This window comes from Callithrix jacchus, chromosome 1 (genome assembly GCF_049354715.1).
Source record: "Callithrix jacchus isolate 240 chromosome 1, calJac240_pri, whole genome shotgun sequence".
Taxonomy (NCBI): Eukaryota; Metazoa; Chordata; class Mammalia; order Primates; family Cebidae; genus Callithrix; species Callithrix jacchus.
In genome coordinates, this window is record NC_133502.1 from 120707073 (window position 1) to 120731798 (window position 24726).

Consider the following 24726-nt stretch of genomic DNA (forward strand, 5'->3'; position numbering starts at 1 on the left):
ATATATATGCAATTTATTGTATGCTATTATACCTCAATAAAGTTAGCAAGTGACCTACAAACAGGGTTTCCAATTTTTCAAAAAGTGCTATTTCCACAGCACAAAAAGAATCACAAGTGAATCAGAAACATTCAGTGTAATCAGGAAAATTTTTGAAGGTATGAATTATAAAAATCACGTATTTTTTACAACTTCTAGAAAGCTATCTTACCCAGTTCCTCATTCATGGTCATGTGAACGCTAACAACATTATAGTATATTCCCTAGTAAACAAAAGCACAAAAGCAGCAAACAGGACTTCTCTACAATTTATCAAACTGGGAGAAGAGAAACTCTAACCACCTGAGACTAGTATTCTCAATCAGCAATTATATTGGAGTGCCACAATTCTCAATCAGATACCTCTCTACGAAATTCATCATCAGTATGCTACATAGGATGAGGAGTTCAGAAAAATCCTCTAAATAGTCATGTCTAGGATGTTGTCTACCTACAGAACATAAGAGGATCACTGTAAGTATCTCCACAAAAGCCCCTGCTTTTTTCTGGGCCTAAGTTAGGTTCTGAGTATGGGAATTATCCCACACACTGTAAGAACAGGTTATTCATTAGTCAATTCTTGGTTTAAGCCTCCGCTTCATAAATCTTGGACTCTGTCTATATCTAGGCATTGCCTTGGATGACAGGTATACACTAAAGAAGAATGCAATACACACTCAAAGGTGCTCAGAATTCATTAAGGGGAGTAGATATTAAAATAGAGATAAAATAGTGCACAAAATGCTAGTATTGTAAAACAGCACTGCAGAGCAACTCTGAAGAAGTCTCACTGAGGAGGTGACAAGGGGGTACAAGCATTCTATGCAGAGCAACAACATGAGCAAAGACACAAAGAAGAGGCACATGGCTAAGGCTAAGGCTAAAGGCATGGTCCATGTGTGCAGTGGACAAATCGTGAAGGGTCATATTGTATGTCATGCTAATGAGCTAGGCTTAGCCTAGAATGGAGACCTTGGATGCATATAAGGAGTTGAATGAAATAATCAGATTTGCACATTATGGACATCACTATAGACCTGTGATGGATATATCAGAAGGATTAAGACATGAGGCAAAATACCAGCTACAGAGATTATGAAATGATTAAAATGATCTAGGTGAACTAGTTAAAGAGGCAGAGTGTAAACATTTTTTGAGTTATTAAGATTTGGCACCAATTATCTTCTTTTTAAAACATTTTGCCCTTCTCATAAGCAGCCTGAGCTTCTGTATTCATTCCTCCATTCCTTCTACATGCTTTCTCCCAAAAACTCACAGATACTCCCTTCTTCACCTAACAACATTATATAAGGTAACGTCTTTCATGTGGGCTAATTTTGAATATGAACTTGGACACAGTAAGCATAAAATAGCAGAATACTTTATCATGTCCCAACAGAAATGATCATTTTCTAATCCTACCTTACTTATTTAGAAAATACTGTTCTGCTTAGAAAATACTTCAATTCAGAAAATGACAGCAGTACAAAATACCAAATTTAAAAATGAAAAATCTATTGCACTGAAAATATTGCCAGCATCTTACCATTCATCATGTCACTGTTTGTTTCATGTCATTAGCAAGTGGAAGTGACAATTTTAATGATGATAAGATCAAATCTGAAAGTCAAGTAGGTTTCCTGCCTTCTTCCTGCTGAATACTGTAAGAAGATATGTGCAAGATAATATCTCAGGAAAAACAGGAGTTTGGCCCTAGTTTTATTATATAAAATAAAATGAAGGAGGCCAAGGTCCCCAAAGAGCAGAATGTAAGTCAAAAGGCCCCAAAAAGACTTGTAACAACTTTGAAAACCAAAACCTGACTATTGTTTCTTAAATTCTATGATTAATGACATTATCAAGCAAAAGCTAGTAAAAGTCAGCTGGGTGTGGTGGCTTATGCCTGTAATCCCAGCACTTCAGGAGGCCAAGGCAGGTGGATCATATGAAGTCAGGAGTTGAAGACAAGCCTGGCCAACATGGCAAAACCCCATCTCTCCTAAAAATACAAAAACTAGCTGGGAATGGCCCATGCCTGTAGTTCCAGCTACTTAGAAGGCTGAGGCAGGAGAATTGGTTGAAATTGGAAGGCAAAGGATCCCAGTAAGTGGAGATCGTACCACTGTACTACAGACTGGGCAACAGAGCAAGACTCTATCTCAAAAAAAGAAAAAGAAAAAGAAAAAAAAACAGTCAAAGTAACCCAAAAAAGTACTTGCTTAAATTATTTGTTATCTAGATACCCTTCCATAGTCACAGGGAAGGAAAGAAAAAATGAGACTTTAGTAGGAGATTTGCCTAAGATCTTTAAATCACATCCTCTAATCCTATGAGGTAGGGAAAAAAATTAAAACTCAGGTAGTTACATATCTACTTAATATTTTATTCTGTTTGGAATATATTACTATAGAATTGCTCCCTCTTTTTAAACATTATGCTTAAATATGCAAGAGGGAGTTCCCTTAGCGCCTGGACAGTTTAGTCCAGCAAGCTTAACTGCTGCAAAATTCAGTGATTTTAACAAGCCTAGAGCAAGACCACTATATTTGTGATACAAAACAATTCCAGCTTTCCATCTGTGAGACAGAAAACGCTTTGCATTATTAAACTGTAGCTGTATGCAGCAAAAGCAGATCTTGTAAATATGGAGAAGGAAAGAATTTAAATTGAGAGGAAACCTTAGATGCAGGAGGCCACTGTAAAAAGGAACATGAGGCCAGGCATGGTAGCTTCATGCCTATAATCCCAACACATTGGGAGGCTGAGGTGGGAGGAGAGCTTCAGCCCAGGAGCTAGAGACAAACCTAGGCAACATAGCAAGGCTCTGTCTCTGCAAAAAATTTAAAAATTATCTGGGCATGGTGGCCCATGCCTGTTGTCCCAGCTACTTGGGAGGCTTCAGATGGGAAGACTGATTGAACCCAGGAGGTAGGCTGCAATGACCCGTGACCACTGCACTCCAGCCTGGGCAACAGGGCGAGATCCCCATCTTGGTGGGGAAAAAAGTTACATGAGATACTTGGGTAAAAGCGATCACTAAAATACTGCCCAGAGCAGCAGGTACAGTCACAACCTCACCTAGGAAAATTTATGACTGAGACCTATGAATTTCATATGAGGATTCTAACCCTCCCCAAGGGGAAACTAGATATTCAACTAAGGAAAATGTATGTTATAGCAATAGCCTTTAAACTTTAGCAAATTACAACCTGTCTATGTGCAAGCCCTCTTGGAAATTTTCTGGAACTAGGTGCAGTATTAAGTCCCTACATCAATAGATTAAAATTTTACTTGCACTCTATTTTACCTATGACACCATTTCAGATAACACAAGAGCTTAAAATACAGTTATAAAGTTAAGAAAATTTGAACTAACTGTTGCCCGTGAACTAGTCCTTTCTCTAACAGCACTGTGAAAGGAGAGTACTGTGTTTAAATTAACACTTCTCCCCATTCTTTCTTTCTCTGACCTGTATATGAATTCAATTCATCAAACACAAACTTGGCTTGCTGAAATACCCCTGATGAGTCACTACTTACAAACTTATATTCTATGTCATGGCTTTGAATGCTGTTCAACATCAGATACCAAGTTCTTTTCCTTTCCTTTTCTTCCATATAAAATGCTCTTTCCTCTGCTAGGACTATATACCCCTACAATCACTTGTTCATCCTTTATATTCAAGCTATTCCATGCATCTTATCATATTCTCTAGGAAGGGGTAGATATCTCCGAACTCCTCCATGATTGCTGCTTTAAATATAAACCTGTGTGCATACATCTCTCTCCCAGTAGGCAGTCACATTTTTTAAAGGTTTTTCCTCAATTTCAGGCAAGAAATAGTGTTTAGAGGTCAAATAAGGGTAAGGGGAACTGAGAGGAGAAAGTAAATTCAAGAGACCTTTTAAAGTACAATATGAAGAATATGTGGAGGATAAGGAAGAAAAAGGGTTCCGGGGAAAGAAATCATGAGCAACTCTCATCAAGGGTGTCTGGGTAGGATTCTGGTGACTCCAGGATATCTTAAAAAGGGAAAAAGCAAAAACAAACAAAACAAAAAAACCCAAGTCTAATAAAAGAAAATAAATGTAATTTTGGAAATGTTAAATTTGAGTGAACCATGAGACATCTAGGAAAACATGTCTGAAAAGTAGTTGGGCACATAGGTCTAAATCTTTAGCAGAGAGATCTGTTTCAAAGGTATACATCTGGGGGAAAACGTTATGTACTTAAAAAAATCGCAAGGTACTGAAAACACATAGAGAATTAAAGACAAAAATCTGATTAAGAAGACAGAAGAAGTCACCGAATGCAATTTTTAAAAATAGGAAGGTTCCTGGGTTACCAGGAGAGGTCTTATTTTCAAAAGCATGGGAAAAGTTTTAAACAGAGCATTGCCAACTAAATCAAATAAACAGGAATATGGAAGCAAGAACAGAATGGAAAGAAGCCACTGGTCATGGATTTAATGAGAATCATTTCAGTAAGGACGGAAGCTCAAGAGAAATCAAGATGGAATTTCAGGGGAAATCAAGATGAGATTTTTGACATCCTTCATGTCATGTTATGAAAAAGAAGGGAGAGATGAGACACTTGGTTGAAGGGGTTTGTCTGAATGAGGAGCAAAAGATGTATTTTTTTAAATAAGAAATAAGTTGGTAGGTAGGAGTCAATGAAATAAGAGAGGCAGAGTAAGAGGGCTAGGAAAAATGAAGGACAGACAGAAGTTTCAATAGACACAGAAAATTCATGGCTTCATAAAGTAGGAACACCATGGAAAGGAAAGGGTGAAAAAATATTTATACAATGTTAATACAAGCTTCTACAAGATAAATTCTTGCTAGGAAAAAAGTAATCTCTAAAAATACATTTGTACCCTTTCTCATATCAACACTGAAAACTATTTATCAAAAGTCACCCCACCTTTCCTTTTTTGCCAAAAGGCTTACAACAAAATTTGCTTTCTAAAAATTACAATTCTATTTTATCATGAGACTTAAAAGCATCTGTTTCTTTTGCCTCCTTTATAAAATCTCTAACATTCTATTCTTACGCATCTTCTGTAACTTGGCTATGTCATCTTAAGCCTGTAGAGAAGAGCAGTATAAAAATTCAACACATTTCTATTTGGTTACACATCACATGATACTTTCTGCTGGAAGCCTTGTTAATCAGACTAGGCAGAAGAGGAAGTAGAATGAAAAAACCCCTCACTTTTATCAAGCACCTGCTATCTGTCAGGTGTGCTCCCCTATCTGATCCTCACAACTGGCATGAACATAATTGATTGCACAGAGCACTTAGCTAACTTGATCATTCTCCTGATGATCCATACAATCATTCAAGTGAAATTTTTAATTCCAAAGTTCATGCTCTCTTCACTCTACCATGCCACCTATAATGGTGGGAAACAGTGTTTCATGACTTTGAATTCCTACAACACCTGTGCTGTAACACTAATATTTAGTCTTTATCATAAATATAAATACATATGTAATATATACTTTATATTGTACATTACAACTATATATATATTATTTTGTATATCTTATGAACAAAAGTTTGGGAAAAGCAAGGTTCATGTGTAACTCACATTTTTATCTTCCCCAGTATCTAGATGAACGTGATGTATACAATAGAAGATCAATAAATATCTGTTGGCTGAAAACTCTACCTAGAGACAGCTCTTTCTGAATTATTGTTTACGGTTCTTGGTGTAAAATGTGTGTATTCCCAACTATCCAAGGGCAAATGGCTGTCTCTGCTTCTAATGTTGAGCTGACTCAAATGTAATATTTAATTGTTAACTCAGCAAATCAGTAGGCAATTAATACTATTTGTTGTCTGATAGAGTAGGTGACTGGGGAGACATGGAAAAATCTCCTTCTCTCAGGATCTTATGAGATATTCCTAAATTGTCCCCTTTTCTTCTCTCTTTCACATTAAGTATTACAAATAACCAGGCTAGAAGCACTGTGGAGGCTGGGCATGGTGCCAACTGCTATGTAGATCAACCTTTCAGGAGTGGGCCATATACAAGTACCCATAATGTACCTTGTAAAATTATGTAGCTGAGGGTTATATGTTTTTCTGGCTTTTAAAGAATAATTTGTGAAAGAAGCACTTCCCTCATCTTCTCTTCCTTTACTCTGAATCCTATTCTAAATAAGAACTTTACTGAATGTGATGTCTCCAAACAAGCTAGAGGACAAAGAAGAAAAATGTTTCCAAAACAAAATATGTTAAGAAAAAGTCCTTTGATTTTAGCACTGACTCATACAGATCTCATTCTCAAATTACTTCAAGGCTTTACCTACGATGTTAGGTCTTATCCACTGTTAACCAGTCTTTTCAGTGTCTTCCTATATATATTTTTAGGAATAGAGAGCCTCTTTATAGTCGAATGCATATTGTGTAGTGCCAAAGTTTAAAATTACCTTTTAAGTATCATGAAATAGTGCATTTTTCTCCATTAAAAACATTTTGATTCTAATGGACAGAATATATGAGGACATGACAAGGAATAGACATGAATTTACTAAGAAGTGAATGAGAGGCCAGGCGTGGTAGCTCACACCTGTAATCCCAGCACTTTGGGAGGCCAAGACAGGTGGACCACCTGAGGTTGGGAGTTCGAGACCAGCCTGGCCAACATGGGGAAACTCTGTCTTTATTAAACGAACAAAAATTAGCCAGGTGTGGTGGCGCATGCCTCTAATTCCAGCTACTTGGAAGCCTGAGACAGGGGAATTGCTTGAACCCAGGATGCAGAGGTTGCAGTGAGCCAAGATCGTGCCACTGCACTCCAGCCTGGGCAACAGAGTGAGACTCCAGCTCAAAAAAAAAAAGTGAATGAATTATGATTTGAAAAAGGCAGAGTAAATTTTCTCTTTTCTTTGACTTTGAACACCATATTCTAAGATAAAAGGTGGTATGAGGTCCTCAAGGTCCTATATACATTTATCTGCCTTTATGTACAGATTTCAAAGTACTAAGTTTGTCCTAAATTCTTAAGATTTGAAAAAACAAAGTGAAAAATCAAGCAAATATCAGCTCTAGTGATCCCAACAGATGAAAACAAATACTGCAGATTTTGAACTTGTTTTCTTAATAATTATTTGGTTGGTTTCTATTAGTTTTATGACAACCCTCTGTTGGCTTCAATTTCAGTATCTATAAAATAACATCGGAGACAGAGCTATCTCAAAATTTTTATGACTTAAAGAATTTCTTAAGTGCAAGATAAGCACATAGCTATCGTTAACAGATAAGCCTTCTTTGGTTTACTCAATTATTTATTTAGTGTCATCCTTGTTCCAGAGAGGATATGAGGTGACTTATTTGAGGTACAGCCAATATATATAATCCTATTGGTTCCCAGAGGTGTTGCCATACTACACGCATAAATCACCACACAAAATAGCACAAGCACATATAAAACCTGCAACAGAGGAAAGTAGCATGTTAAATCCATGTTCCTCCAGGTAAGAAAGTTCTACTAGAACTAGATATGCCCCAAAAGTTTGTATCACAAAATTAGCAAAAACTACCCTAGGACTTAACATTTCTTTGTCATATTACCAGCCTAGAGTTCCCCACAAATTCAGCCTTCCTGAATTCCAAAATGAGACATTAGTTTGGAACTGACTTAGAAGCAAAAATCTGAATTCCAGATTGCCATGTTTTCCTTGGATATTACCCATTCTAGCATTAGGGAAGTGATTGAGATTGGGAAATCATAAAGATCATAGCCCAGGGAATGTAGACACACAAAATAACAAAGCAAGTCAAAGCTAATTTCAAAACAATGCAATCCAATCAATCACACATTTCCTAAAAGTAGCAGTGGAGTTTTTAATTATTAAAGGTAAAAAATAGATCCATGTCTAAGTCCCAAAATTAATGGTTTATCCTCAGTTGGTCCACAAGAGTTGTTTGCTACAGTGGAGAGAGGACATTTTCAGTTCTATTGCTCAGGAGGGATTAACTTGTCATAAAAACAAAAGAAGTAATTGAATTCAAATATGTAACTTCTGACTCTATCATCAATAAGGCAAATGTGTATCCCTAGAAAAATGAAGTGCTTAGTGCTTCTCAGCCAAAATTACAATGCCATGTCCTTGGGTGCTATCTGACTTTAGAGCACCTTCATTCTGAAAAGATTATGGTGGCCATCCCTACCATGCAGTGAAGAATGCAAACAAAATGTTAATTCATGAATAGTTTAAAGAAATACCATAAAGACTATTTAAAAGCTCTATAAAAATGACAAAAAAAACTACTTAAATATTTTATAAAATAATATCAAACATCCTCCTTTCGAAAATCTGTTGCTTTTATTGCTTGTGCTTACATACTAATTCCAATAGAGAAACTCAAGTTAAGAACTACTGGTCTATCTGTAGATGTCCATACTACAGTTTGAAGAGCTTTAGGGTCACCCTTCAGAAGTTCTAAATCAGCAAGGAAGTAGTCTCAAAGTCAGACAGTCAAGTCTGATGCTGGAGAAAAGCCAAGCCAGAGGGAGTGTTAAGTTTGTGGGTAGGCATATGCATCTGTACTGATAGGATGACTGGATGGGATTCCACCTTCATGTCAACAGTGGGAAACAGATTTCAAAGAGCCTGTATCTCCAAAAGGGCTTGAATTTTTGCCATCTCTTCCCAAGCTGTTGGGAAATAAACACAGGAATAGATGGTAGCAATTTCCATGGGTTGCACATCTCCCAGTAGAAAACTACCAGTGATAAGAAAGTGTTGGCAATCAAGGTGATTTTTTCCAAATGCTTAGCTTGTCTTTGGTATAACAATTGAAGCAGAAAAGTGATTTGCTTGTTTCATTGCTTGTGGCAGTAGATTCAATTTTTTCATATACGGATTGTGCCTTCTTAGGATACTGAATCTCAATTTTGGAGATTTCATATTTTGGCCAAGGCCAGAATATAGAGATTAAAAGAACTTCCTAAAGATAAATTATGTCCAAAATACCAAAGACACTTATGAAATAAGCTTTTAATAGAAAGCATAATTTATTCCAATTGACTACCATACAAAAAACTTAATAAGTTCTAATTGTTCACATTTAAAATTAGAAAACATTTTATATTCTAAGTTTTAAAATTTATTTCAAAGTATTACAAAACAAACCCTTAAGTTCATAAAAAATTCTTTAATAATCTCTATGGTTATGTCCGAAATAGAATTCCTTAATAAACTTTATGGTTGAGTTCGTAGTATAATAAAACACAAAGCATATTAAAATGAGTATTTTACATTCTAAATAATCAAATACAGTTCTAATTATATTCCATTTAAGTTGAGTATTATGTGTATTTTATTGCATTCTGCCTCTAAAAACTAGAATCAATATATGATTTACATATATACAATTTTCAACTAATTGTAAAATCTATTTATCTGTAGTGACCCAGTTTCAGGACACAGTCTCAGAAAGGTTTGAGTTCCGAGGAAAATTTTACAGGGAAAAAAATGAGAGGTTTTCTACCTTGATTGTTTCTGTTTGCCATGTTATATGCGAACAGAGAAAGAGATGCTACACTGAATGTAGCAAAAAGGAAATTTTAACCAACTTCTTGACAAATATTGAAAAATCAAATTCTGATATTACATAACTATTCAAGGATTATTTATTCAGCTCAAGTAGAGAACAGTTTTAGGTGAGTATAATTCCTTCTGTACACGTTCAGAAATGTACTTCAAACAGTAACTGATATATTAGTTTCAAATCAAGCTTTCATTCAAATGCAAAAAAGCATATCTTTTGTTTAGTCCATCTTATAATAGGTATCAACTATTTTTCTACCTAAGATTCTCCTCCAGTCCCACTTCATTCTTTATAAGATGAGTAAGGAAACTTTTAAAAATGTTTGGATAAAATTCATTTTGGCTATCATGCAACATAGAGAAATAGTCTTTTTGGAAAGATAACTAAAATAATATCAATCCTCCATTCACACACAGCAAAATAAAATTTAAATGGGAATTATGTTTTAAATTATTCAGTTTTTTAATGTTTTGCTCTCAATGTATAATAATATTTAAATGATTTATGAAGAAAATGAAAAATCAACTTAGTATACATTTTTAAACTTGCGTTTAATTAGAACTTTTTATTTTTGAAATATATACTACTTTTGTCAATAATATATTTTTATATAATACAGAAAAAATTAATAAGTATTTGGAAAAACATACTTTTTTAAAAATAGAACAAAATTAGACAGGACTCAGAAAAATACAGTCTGTTTTGATTTTGCATTTTTACTTGTATATCTACTTGCTGTATCTTTCTAAAATTGTTTTAAGACAAAACTGGTCTGATATATTTTCTTGCAATTTTGGGGTTCTTCTGTTATTTCAGCCTCACATTAGCAAAGCACTACTTCAAGAAAGATCAAACAATGGAAGACCTAAAAACTAAGTCTACCTGAGGAAAGTTTTTGTACTACTTCCTATAAACTTTTTGGTTTATTTTCAATGAAAAGACAGATGAGATTGTTGGGGGTAGAGGGCACTTGTAGCTGGTTCAGGGTTTTTGTTAGTTTATTCTTAGAGCACTCTTTTACTAAAGTCACCAATATAATTCACATTTTTCTAATAATGAAAAACTCTTTGTGCTAGTTTTATCTCATGAGAAAATCCACTGCTCCTAAATCAAAAGCAAAATGCTATATGTTCAGAGCCATATGAAGACAGCCAAGTTATAAAAGCCCATTTTCAGATCTGGAACAACTTCTAAAAACAAAGAGGGTATTTGGGATACTTTATACTAAAGAAAAAAATATCCTACTTTCATTATTTCCTGATTCTGGAGCTCCAATAAAAACCTTATGGAATCTTGCAAAAATCCTTCAGTGAAAACATAACCAACCACTCCCACCCCCAACAACTCCCTTTTAAAGTAATGAGAATTGATAAACTATAATTAGAATATGAAAATTTTTACATTTTCTTATGAGTTTTATAAGAAAGATTAAAAGGTTCATTGGCTTTTCAAACAGCAATTATCTTAGCACCTAAAAGATACACAAATAAAATATATGCATAAGAAACACCAACAAAAATTAAAACATTGGTGATTAGGTCAATACTGATGACGTCAATATAAAAGTATTTGCCACTGCAAAGGGCCTGAGCACAATCACATCTTGTCCCGATCATACCTGCCTGCCAGAACAAAATAGGCGGCTGACCAATTATGGGGTGTTTATCTATACAGTGGTACCTTTGTTCTCCAACAATGTCAGATTGCAAATGTCCTGGAACACATATTTACCTGGAGGATTCTTGGCAGGATCATTGTGGCTTGGACTTCCTGATTGTCCAGAATCTGTAAAGAAATCACAGAAAATGTTTTCTTTTTAATTTGTTTTGAAAGAATTTCGCAATCCTCAAAGAACTTGAAAAAAAAAATTAAGGTATATAAATGAAGTTGAGCACTTAAATACAATATACTTTCCCAAGCCTTTTGATAGAAACATTTTAATTATCAAAGTAAATGAATGCGTACACATATTTCTATGTCAAAAGAAAAACACAAGTATTGATCTACAGTTTTCTTGGGCTAGAGCAAGGTTTTTTTGAAACAAAAGATCTGGCTACAAAGCTACTGAAGATGGTTTGAAGGTTAGGCAAATACTGAGGCCTGTCAGTAGCAATATGAAATAAAGCAGATATATTCTCTCAAAAATGCAATCTGAGTGTAATTAAACATGCATTTAAAAGCCTGAAAGTATGTTATTATTCAATGATTAAAATACACAGAAATGAGAGTCTGCTCTTCCAGGAGTTCACACATAAGTACAAATACCCACTCCAATAATCCCCCCAACCTACTGGATCCAGGCCCAGATTTGTCTACATCCCATAATAGCAATCGATTTGCAAACACCAAGGAAAGCATAAATTACTAGGTAGAAACCAACATGGCTTTGTGGAGAGAAAATGGTTGGATCAATTTAATTTCCATCCATGGCAGATGGACAGACTTTGCAGATAAGGAGGAAGAGATCAATGTTATATATCTGAATTTCCTACCCCACATTATTCCTCATCGATGCTAAAGAAAGAAACATGGAAGATATACAACTGTCAGGCAACATGCCTTTCCGGACTGATCTGATGCTGTTGTGTTTTGCTCACTTCTCTGCCCTCTTGTCCCTTCTGCATTTATCTGTGTCATTTGCCCCATGTTATTACACACTTACTTGCAAGTTGCTTTGTGATCTTCTTTTATTGGTTCTAGCATTTTAAGTTTTGTCTCCCCAACTAAATTGCATGCTCCTAAGCAGAGGCAGAGATTCTGTCTACTTCTTTTGTGTCTTCCTCAGTGTGCTGTTCATGGCTGTGAATGCACTAGGCTTGCAGTAAACGCGGGAGGAACGGATGGCTCGGCTCCAGCAGCCTCTTTGCTTGCCTAGAAAAGGCAATTTTGAACTTGATAATGAATTTCAACAAAATTTCATAGGTGGGGCACAGATGACGGCTCTGTCATGGACTGCCATATACTGACAAGTCTCTTCCCCAAAACCCTGCCATTATAATTGAGCCAGGAAAGTGACTTGGTTAAGCAGGAAAATCATGCTGGTTTTTTTCATCGGGGTTATTCTGTCCTTCCAGGTAAGTGATTAACATACTGAAATTGCTGCTTCTACTATTAAACACAAGAACATCCTGTTAGTTTCTTCTCATATAAAACCTGGTTATTTATTTCTGCCCTTTGCCTCATGCCTGTTAGCTTAGATTTAACGCTGAGATCAGAATTTTACCCCTTCATCCCATTTCCTTAATTGTCTTTTTGGTTTTATTCTAGAAAACATATTTAGTGATTCTCACATTTTCCTCCAATTGTTTCCTGATTTTTCAAAATGAAAGTAAAGAAACTAGAAATGACCACTCTTCATCTGGCTCGAGTCTCCTGAAGGCAGCCAGAGAGCTGAGAATGCTCTAAAAATCTCTCTCATCTCCCATGAAGTCCTCCATTTAACTTTTTGTAAAATCAAGGCAAGACTCAGTGACTTATAACTTAGGAAATCAATCTTCTTCGTTCTACATTCCTATAAAAAATGGTGCAATATGGGCCACTTACCAGGCCTGCAGTATGAGAGCTACATAAAAATGATAAATCATAACTTTTTGCTATAGCATCAGCTATTTTTGCCTTGAGTTCTTCTGACAAATGTCTCTCAGCATTGATACTACATTCCAGTTTAATTTCTCCAGCAATTCCAACATTTTTTTAGGAATTCCTACTTATGTATAATATACCCAGTGACCAGAATCTCCCTATGTTTAATTTTCCCTCTAAAGCTATCTCACTGTTTTGAAGGTCTAGACACGCACCCCTCAAGGTGGCTAATGCCAAAGCTTGTGACGACACCCGAGATAGTTAAAGTTGTCACTCATTGCAGCAGTCACTTCATTTCAAGAGTTGTAGATCCTCTGGCATGAGCCTTAGCATGTTTAGTTACAGCAACTTCAAAACTGTGCTCCAAAACTCTTTTCCATCGTCTGTTGCTAAAATTTGGGTCCAGCAGGAAAACAATGAAGGTCTCTTCCATTTGTAAGAAAATACTCAGCTGGAACAATGGCATCCCCTGTTACCACAACATGCCACTTAGGAAACTCTATTCTTTTCTGCTATAAATTACTTTTTCTTTTCATTTCCAACAATTGCAGACCAACCTCTTCAATTGAAAAAATATACTTACTAAGAAAACCACAAGCATTTGAGGGAAAGCTGAAGTAGACCCTAAATTGGAGGCACACATTTGCTTTTTGTAACAATTCCACTTTCTAAAATGATCTGGTGTTTACTGGCACACAATGACAGACTTTCCTTCATACACCAAAGCCCGTGCCCTCTCATGAAATAAAACAGTGTATACTGTGTCCCAGAAACACAGGAGAGAGCCCTCTCAGTGGGCAAGTGATAGGGCATTTACTTTCAGACTGTAAATTCTAACACTATAATCTACTTTTAACTCTTATGTCACCTTATATCAGTTACTTAATTCCAACTGCTGGAAAAGGAAGTAACCAGTGAGTCGCGGTCGGCAGAGAAACCAAAAATGAACTGTTATTGTGGTTGACTTCAGAGAAGGAATTATTCAGACCACATCTAAACCCCTTCCAATTCACCACCTAGGTCAAATTACTCTATACCCAAAGGTTTTATTTAACCACTTCCATCACTTTACTCAACACCTCCCACCTCTCACTTTCTCACTCTTGCTCTCTCTCTCTCTCTCTGTGTGTGTGTGTGTGTGTGTGTGTGTGTGTGTGTGTTTACTTAACGTGTTATAGTGAAGCCTGGCTCTGTCCCTCACTAGTGGTGTGATCTCGTACAAACTTACTTACTCTTAGAGTCTTGGTGTCTTGATCTTGAAAACTGCAATAATAGCATCTACCTTGTAAAATCGTTGCAAGATTATATCATATTAAGCACCAAGAGCATTGGGCCAGACACATTCTACATGATCAGTAAATATAAGATATTATTCATATTAAGCACAGGGCCACATTAAAAATGATTACTATATTTAATGGTTTAAACATATTAAAATGAATAAAAATATTAAACATTTTTAATGTGGCTCTATGCTTAATAATAAACTTTTAGAAAGAAAGGTAGAAAAGGGACATAACTAAGTTCTGTCCATCTCAACACATGCATCTAAAAATGACCGGTGCATTGACTAAGCATGGAGAAGTGTGTGCCCACCTGAGAAATCTGTGTAAGTGCTTTCACCTCTCACTCCCCAAAAGGTTCCACTGCTTCTTCAAGGCTCTTAGGAGCTGTCATGCTCAAAAGGCAGCAGATACTAGCCAGTTGATGAAAACTGCCTTCCAGAGGCTCAAGACTTTAAGGAACAAGGCTGGTACAGTTGTGAGCTGCCCAGCATACTGGGGCTGGTGTCTGGAAATTTTTTTTTTTTTTTTTTTTTGGAGACAGAGTCTTGCTCTGTTGCCCAAACTGGAGTGCAGTAGTGTGATCTCAGCTCAGTGCAACCTCCACCTCCTGGGTTCAAGCAATTCTTGTGCTTCAGCCTCCCAAGTAGCTAGGACTACATGCACATACCACCAAACCCAGCTAATTTTTGTATTTTTTGGTAAAGATGGGATTTCACCATGTTGGCTAGGCTGGTCTCCAACTCCTGGCCTGAAGTGATCTGCCCACTTCAGCCTCCCAAAGTGCTGGGATTACAGGCATGAGCCACCATGCTCAGTTCAGTGTCTGGAAAGATTCTGATGCAGTAGAGAAAAAGAGAGGAGCTTCTGAAGGCAGCCAACCACAACCAGTGCCCCCTCACTCCCTTCCACCTCTCATTTTCTCTTCCTTGATCTCAGTCTCTATTTTCTACATTTTCCTGTTGTCTCTTTCTGATGTGACTGGACATAATGTTGAACTAAAATAGATTTTGTATTACATACTTATGAAAGTTTCATGTTCCCCATTCTTTAAGTGTGGATTAAACATATATTTATTCTTCTGAAAAAAAAAAGGTAATGAAGTTATTTCTAAATTACTATCTTTTAAACTCAATCAGTTTCTTCTTCTCCAGGTTAAAGCTTCTCCAGAAACAAGAAAAGGTTCACACTCATGCAGAACTGGTACCAAGTTTTCAAACCTTTTGCCCACTCCTTTTTTAAAAAACAGTCAATCTCACATGACTCTTCTAATATCTAAGCTTTTCCTAAACAGTGAGCAGTTTTTCCTAATGAGCCAATTTTATGGAAGACCCTAGGATACATAAGTGATCAAATGGTTTGTCCAGAGTTATACAGGCACTATTAAACATATGTTCTTTATATGGGCAGACTACTCAGGCACACTACTTCTTAAATTGTTATGATGCAATCCTAAAATCATGCAAAGCCAAGTGATTTTTCAGTAGATTAAATGTTTCTGGGAAACCTACCTTCCCCTATCTTCCCTCCCCCTTCCTGCCATTTGCCAATACATTTAAAATCTTTTTCAGAATTAAAAAAAAACTTTTAGTTATTTTCTGTATTTATTAGTACCATTGAAGTCTATACACTAGTTTAGTATACATCAGTATCACTGAAGTCTATACACTACCGAAGTTTTAAAGAGAGGCCAATTCTATAAATCCTATTTAGTTTGGATTGTCTCCATTAAGCAAAGGAAATTCTAATGTTTTATGGACAATCTGGTAGAAGCCCTTTAAGATTTGTGTTAAATACATATGACAATAAATAAATAATAGCCTGTAAAGTATTTGTTGCCGAGCACTGACTTTCTGGAGTAGAAACACTGCAACCATCTGAGGTAGATAAATCATCAAAACAGTCAAAGATTTTTTCTGGGGCATTAATGTAAGCATCATTTAAATGCAAATCAATTAAGATTTATGCTCATTCCTGTAATCCTAGCACTTTTGGAGGCCGAGACAGGTAGATTGCTTGAGGCCAGGAGTTCGAGACCAGTCTGGCCAACCGGGGGAAATCCCATCTGTACCTAAAAATACAAAAAAATTAGCTGGGTGTGGTGGCGCACACCTGTAATCCCAGCTACTTGAGAGGCTGAGACATGAGAATTGCTTGAACCCAAGAGGTGGAAGTTGCAGTGAGCCGAGATCACACCATATATTTCAAACACTTGGTAATGTTGGAGCACAGTAGGTGCTCCATAATACTTATGAAATTACTATTTAATTTATAAAAATGGCCTTTAACGCGGTGGCTCAAGCCTGTAATCCCAGCACTTTGGGAGGCCGAGGCGAGTGGATCACGAGGTCAAGAGATTGAGACCATCCTGGTCAACATGGTGAAACCCCGTCTCTACTAAAAACACAAAAAAATTAGCTGGGCATGGTGGCACGTGCCTGTAATCCCAGCTACTCAGGAGGCTGAGGCAGGAGAATTGCCTGAACCGAGGAGGCGGAGGTTGTGGTGAGCTGAGATCGCGCCATTGCACTCTGGCCTGGGTAACAAGAATGAAACTCTGTCTCAAAAAAAAAAAAAAGGCCTTTAAATATTGCTTTTAAAAAAGAATATACACTCTATGCCATTTCAAAGCTCAGAGCCTGCCTGAAGAGACAGAAATACACAAATTTAAAAAATATATAAATCAAGAGGGGACAAATAATTCTTCCTAGGAAGGGTGGGCAAGGGCATATCATAAAAGATATTGAAAGAAGGTCCCCTTAGGAACAATGCCTTGAAAAACTGACCTGATTTCCCAACTTTCCAAGACATATTTCAATCTTTACCAAGATGATCTTTACAAGACCCAAAACTGATTAAGCTAAACATCTGCTAAAAACTTTACATATAGTCTGAAAATACTCCAATTTTTTAGTATTCCTTTCATGGCACCTTGATCTGGCCCCCATCAACACCTGGGTCATACTTTAACCTTTCAGTTCCTTGCATGTCTCCGGCATTTGATGTCTCTAAGTCTGCACCTAATGTTCCCCGTTTTTCTCCCTGAAGTCCAACAAGGTGAGGTCATCCCCTTTAGACCCTCAACAATATGACACAAGATCTTTGCCCTATTTAGCCTTACAGCCCTAATCTTTGGGATGGGGCCTGGCACATTCGGTTATGTCAAATGAACAGAAAACTATCCGTTTATAAACTATAAAAGTGCACAAAGAAAAGAGACAAAGTGCACCACTCTGTGCAAAATCATACATTAGAAGTCAAAGAGATTCATTTCTTGTGGCAAGCAAGAGGAACAGACACACAATTCCCAGGGCTAAGTCTCCCAGTCTAATGTAAGGCTCAGTTCCACTTCCTTAGTTCCTAAAGAAATATTTGGAAACAAGATAGATAGGGTAAATAAGAGAAACTATTTTGAGTCAGAAATTAATTTTTATCTGCCTCCTATAAAGAAAAGCAATGTTTAGTGAAGGTCCATGTCCCTAGTTTGCAAGCACTGGGCCAAGAAAGTGTTAATGACCTTTATATATAAACTTTCTCCTTTTAGATGAAACTTCTTTCAGGAACTCTTTTTATTTTCTGACACCATGGCGTGATAATCAACAGAAAAAGACAACCAGAGAAGCATAATTTTAATTTAAAATCATTTTCATGTGGAGAAGGTGAGTTGTCAGGTCCCCTGTGGCTCTAAAATTCTATGAGTCCATAACAATATAGCTTTTATATCAAGGGATATCAGAGGAGTAAATGAAACCCACACTGTAAACTGTTAACCTACAGATAGCCTCTTGCTAGAACTAAACTTAGTCATCATGTGATAAAGGGCCCCTTTGTCATAGTCCTTTGCCTTAAGAAGGTGAAGAAATAGCCCATTGTCAATGAAAGAATACCATGAGATTTTTTTTTAAGGCTTAGAATAGTCTCTTTCTTTCTTTCTTTCTTTCTCTCTCTCCAAATATTATTAATTACTAATATAATAAAATAGTCTATTTTTACAAATTAAATATATAGCATGACAGAAACAGGATATAAGAGGTAAGAAATAAAAACTTGAGGGAAGGAATACAAATGCCTGTATTTTATAGTGAAGAAACAAAAAGGTAAAACAAAAACATTTATATTATTAAGGGTAATGGAGAGCAAACTACTCTTGGGCCAAACCTTCCCTCTCTTCCCCTCTCTCTATCCAAAGTTTTCTGCCTCACCCTTTGCAGTTTACTGTCTACTACAAGTAATTCCTTGGGATTTATAGCACATTAGCTTTCCATGATCATGATTCCTATTACATAATTTGGCTTTTTTTTCTTTTTCCAGCACAGTTAAAACACTAGGCAGCTTCAGTTTTAATGTAAGGTTGCTTCATTGCTTTGGGTGACACAAAATTATAGTTTTACAATATTTTCTTTTCTGTATGTTAGATTAGGCGTATATTAAAATAACACAATGAAAAAACATGGGAAAACTGAGTGCTTTCCTTGCCTCTTGCAAGCATGTAAATGTATGGGAAATGGTTTCTCTCTCTCCCTCCTTTTTGCCTCCCCCGCCCCCCCCCCCGCCACCGTGTGTGTGTGTGTGTGTGTGTGTGTGTGCGCGCGCGCGCGCCTGTGTCTCCCTTGATCTCCCTGTCTCCCTCTCTCCTTCTGTCTCTGTATTTCTATCTCTCTCTTTTCAATAGGGCGTTATATTATTTGGAGTCCGCTTCATCGCAAAACTTGGTTCATAAGCTGTACATGGGAAGTTTTAACTTTATCACTTTCTTAATGGAATCCCTGACCTGTTTTTAGTGAATCTGTACTTCTCCTAAACCCAGTGCTGAGCAATAAAAGAAATTAGACATCTCTGAATATTTGGCAGAACCAAAATAACATTTGGGAGATGCAGTTTCCTGCATATTTCAAATCATTTACTATCTCACATCTGAAGGCCTGTATCTTCAGATCCCCATTTCTGTTGGCTAACATTGATTTTAAAATATATGTTTGATTCAGCAAAATGCATAGTTTAAAAAGATGTTGCTACATTTAAGATCTTCATGATAAAGTAATTTTATTAACCAAAGAAAAACATAGAACTAGAGAGTAGATATACAGTATATCCTATTTCATTTCTGAACATTCCACTTGTTATAACATTAAGCTTTCTTTTAAAGAGCCACTTTGTTGCTTAACAGGGAGATTAGGTTCAAAGCATCATATCCCAAGGATTAAAACAAGGATTTGTTAGGGCTCAAGACTGAAATTTGTCCACAGAGAATTAACTGAAAAACATAGGCCACTGAAATTTAAGGTGGAAAAAAAATCATATATGTATAAGAAAGCAAATCAAAACATTCTACCACAGGGGACTACTAAGGAACCCCTGTAAATACGAAACCCCTACACGAAAAGTGTTAAACCTGCCAACATCTCTGACCTGAGGGCTGCGGTACTTTGTTAAGTAGCAGCAACCCCCCTCACCCAACAATGGGAAGCTAGGATAATTGTATCTGACCTTTCTGCCCTAAGATTAAGTTCAATAACTTTCTACTGATCTAGGGATTGAGTGAACCAAAGGTCATAATCAGGATCACCTACACTTCTTGCTTTTGAAGGCTTTAACCTATAGAATGCAAAAACACCGTACTGGTCATTGTCAAGATTGCTGACTTTCTACAGTGTGTTTTCAATTAAGTAAATAAAATGTGGTAATTAAATCAAGATTGCATAATATGTTTTTGATTTGTAATCTTATTTAAATTAATTAACTAACTCAATCCTTGCTTAGTTTTTAAACTGGTCCAGTTAGGGAAAGAGTCCCTGGGAGCAAATCCAGTTTTCTATCTTTAAAAACAAGGCAAAGCAATATGGCATACTTAAAAAATATATTAAATGCACCAGCATCAGATAAATACAGAGGCAAGGGTGCTAATGTAGAGGAGGGAGGAGTTTTATGGCATGATTTTGACTAAAAGAAATAGCTCTCTCACTAGAGAGAAATAAACTAAAACATTATTTATTCAAAACATTTCTTTTCCAATTTTATGAAGATTGCATATTTGTTGGAAGGAAAACATTTCCAGCTGTATTTTAAGTTTCTGAAGAGAGTTGTAAGATTTATAATCTTTCATAAACGCTGCCCATATCTTATATTAGATGAACACGCCACTGCGTACTTTGAGAAACAATTTGCCAATGAAGCTTGCCACATGAAAATAATAAAGTCCTTTCCAAAACCCAGTCAGATCCAGTAGGAAAAGATGAGATGAATGTTCTGTCTTTTCCATCTGGGAGACATTTTGGATTTCAGCTATACTATGTAATATACATTTTTTTTCCCTTGGAAACCAAGAAACCTGCAGTTTATAGCAAGGTATGTAGTGCAAAGAAAATGTTGGTGAAATAAGAATCTGGAAAAGAAAACCAGAATGTCATCACACTCAAGAACGTAATCATGGAGGCAAATTGAAAAATCAATGCAGAATTTCAACATAAACCAAATGCAATGTTTATGATCCTATTAATCTTAAATTTTTATCTTAAAAGGAAAGCATAGAAAAATAAGTGCTGTTTTACCTCCAGTCTTGAACAGCATTTATTTTACTACCTAGCACCATGACTTACATATCTGTTTTGGTTTATCCTGGAGTCTTCATGTATTATTCTAAATCCCACACATACAACACTTCTGTGTACACATGGCCCTTCTGTGCTATGTTGTTTATGTATTTTTCCAAAACTTAATATATGTAGGTTAAAACCAGACGTAAGACTTTCTAATATTTCACTGGCAATCTTTCTTCTCAGGGAATAGGACATGTTCTCTCTAAACTGTTTAGAGAGTCATGACTCCTGGGCTCTATTCAGCAACTGTCAAGCACTTGTACACTGACCCTAAGCAACCCATGTCATGCCTGAATCAGTTTTCATCTTTCCCAGTCACAACTGGTTACGGAAAGGTAAGAGTTTAGTCTTAGGTGTTTTCAAAGGAATTAGAAATAATAGAAAAACAATGACTTCATATAACAATAAAATATGCACAAGTATTTTTGTGAAAAAGTCTATGAGAGAGAGAGATATATATATAATGTACTTTACTTTCAGGTTTAATTAGTACTCCTCCCTCCTCCAAAAAAAATAAAATCCCCACCTAGTTGGTTGCACTGCCCCTTGCAAACACTGACAACACAGGTAATTGAAGGACTGGGTAAGAGTCCAACTCTTCTGCTACATTTTCAAATCCATGGGGTCAAGAAACAGTGTTATTCACTGCCCTAGCATATTCTTGGCACATAGTAGATGTTCAATCAGTATGTGTTGAATGACTAACCACTATATTACAGAGAATAAGATGATGGCTGGTAGCACTTGGAACAGTTCATCTTTCTTAAATTACAAACAAACTGCCAGTAATGGCAATCACAACATTTAGTTGTTTGATTATTATCTACACATATTCTAATTTTTAAGTTTCTACAACCTCTCTACAAATACAAACATAGTGATTGATTCAATGACCAAAAAGTCATATTCTTATTTCTTCACTGCTCATCTTATCATATGTATGTGTTCCTAAAAAGCCATTTTTAATTGGATACAGATTTCTCTATTATGTCAGCTAAAAAGATACTTTGCCAAATCATTAAAATGTTATGTTTATATCATTATATGAGTTTAGAGAGAAGAAACTAGATAGGTTTTTTTATATCTTATGTTACTTACATGTGATTAATAACCAGTCCTTGCTTTATTATTAAATTATGGCTCTTAAGTTTGTGATAATATATTCACATAAAAATAAATGTAGATATTTAATCTCAAGATACATAATAATTAACTGGTTAATAAAGTGAGATGATGCAGAGCATACTTTCTACCAAGGTAAAGTAGATTTGTATGTGGAGCATTCATTACTGCTTCTGTTCATGAAATAACTTTATCATAATATTAGAGGAAAAAAATCAGAGAAGTCATCTGATGAACAGGAAGCTTGCTGATGTGGCAGATAATAGTATTAAATGTCCTAACAGTTCCTTGATAAGTGGTTCAAAGAACTTCTGTCCCCATGTTTTCAAGGCAAAAGCTAATTTACCAGGAATAAAACCACTTGAATAATGCATCATTGAACTAACATTTTTGAAAAGGGATAAAATGAGGAAACAAATGAGGAGGCAGTAACTTCCTCTTGCAGATTAAAACTATGCACGAGAAGAAAGGAACTCAATTATATTGATAAAGTAAAAACAAAAATAACTAACATAATTTGCCTTTTTTTAAGAGAAGCTCAAGAATATTTTAATAAATGAAATAATGCATTTGAAAGAATTTTGAAGAGTTCACAAGCTCATAGAAACATAAAGATGGGGCATTATAATGGGCAACAGTCAGTCTTACAGTCATTTTAAGAGAACAGTTTAAAATACAGATAATCCTGGCCAGGCACAGTGGCACACAACTGTAATCCCAGCACTATGGGAGGCTGAGGTGAGTGGACCTGAGGTCAGGAGTTCAAGAACAGCCTGGCCAGCATGGTGAAACTCTGTCTCTACCAAAAATACAATAATTAGCTGAGCATGGTGGTAGGTGCCTGTAGTCCCAGCTACTTGGGAGGCTGAGGTAGGAGGATCACCTGAGGTCAGAAGTTTGAGACCAGCCTGACCAACATGCTGAAACTCCATCTCTACTGAAAATACAATAATTAGCTGAGTGTGGCAGTAGGGGGTGCCTGCAGTCCCAGCTGCTTGGGAGGTTATGATGGGAGGATCATTTGAGCCCTGGAGGATGAGGCTGCAATGAGCTGAGATTGCACTACTGCACTCCAGCCTCGGTGACAGAGTGAGATCCTATGATGAAAAAAATAAATAAAATACAGACAATTTAACCAAGAATAACAGACGCCTACCATGAAATGTAATACTCATTACTATGGTAATTTGGGAAATGGGAAAATAAATGATGAGGAGCATGTTCACTTGCTATATCCATTTTAAAGAAGGGAAGTGAGAGTATAATGGTGCAGAGCTGTGTACCAGGTGCTCAAAATTCCACCCACTTTGTCTTGTTACTCATTTTATCTTTAATAGAGATTCAAATCAACTCCTTATGATTCAAAAATGTCTAAGTCAAATCCAAAGAGTATAAAAAAACGAAGTTTCTGCATAATGTCCCATCCATATGCCTTCACCCTGAATGATATCAAACCTATGTAATCTTAGACATCGATGCCTTCCAGATGTGACAAAATTTTAACACAGACCAACTTCAAGCTTTTTACTGCAGACTCATCTCCCATGCCCATAAAGAGTATTTTCATTGCACATACCATTACATATGGCTAATGTTCAGTTTTCCAAATTGATTATTATCCTGCCATTTCAAAACTGACATTGCCTTCCAATCCAATCAAAAAGCAAACTATGCTGCACACTCAACCACCAACAAACACACACAAAAAAACAAGAAATCACATCATTATTTCCAAGTTCTAGATAGCGCTTGGTTACAAGACCAGTTGAACTTCTCCTTGTCCACACTTGGTACGTCCAAAAGATGAGAAAGGGAAGGGAGGGATCATCCAATCCTTTGTCAGAGTTAATTGCCGAAGGAATAATTTGAGCCTGTCACCTGTTGTTTTTGGTCTTAAAGACTGCTTCTAATTAGGCAAGATCAAATTCTTCTTGATATTTAAAGCATGTTAAATTCTAAAATTAACAAACAAGGTTGTTCATGGATATTTTTCAAAATCATCTAACAGCAACCCATGATAAAAATTTATAAACTAAATTTTCAGATAGGATTTAAAAAATTAGTAATTCAATACCAGTAAGAAAAACTGATGTAATGAAGCTTTGGATGATATTATGCAAACTTATTTCCCCTGCCCCAAATGATTGCTTTGAATCTTACCTAAATCCCATTGCTCCACTCACCCCCAAAATTAGGATTGCCATGTAATAGTAACTTGTCCTCAGATCCATCCTGAGCTTTGTTCCTGCAAACTACCTTTCCCAGTTCCATTAACTACTGACTTCAGGCTAGGTCCAACCAACAGTTGGCAATGGTAGGAGTTTGGGAATTTGGAGGGTGGGAAGAAAGGAGAAGGGGAGCTATTCCTTCCCTCTTCTGCTTTGACATTTGTCTCCAAACAGTGGCGAGTTTTCCTTTTGTGATTCTTGCTTCCACTGTACAAGTTCCTCCCTCTGTCATGCCCTCCCTCTCAGGCAACTCCAGATCAATTTGTGGTAGATTCCTATCGATGCTGATGTCTGGGTCACCTCACTGCCCA

General features: G+C 36.3%; 1 protein-coding gene across 34 annotated transcripts in view; it reads right to left on the reverse strand.

Moving 5' to 3' along the window:
- NFIB (nuclear factor I B) overlaps positions 1–24726 on the reverse strand; it is a 448899-nt gene that overhangs the window by 88633 nt on the left and 335540 nt on the right. For all 34 annotated transcript variants that reach the window (XM_035305884.3, XM_035305860.3, XM_035305820.3 and 31 more), the window contains one exon: positions 11336–11389. In XM_035305884.3, coding sequence (XP_035161775.1) covers positions 11336–11389 — 54 coding nt within the window. The remainder of the gene's footprint in view (positions 1–11335; positions 11390–24726) is intronic.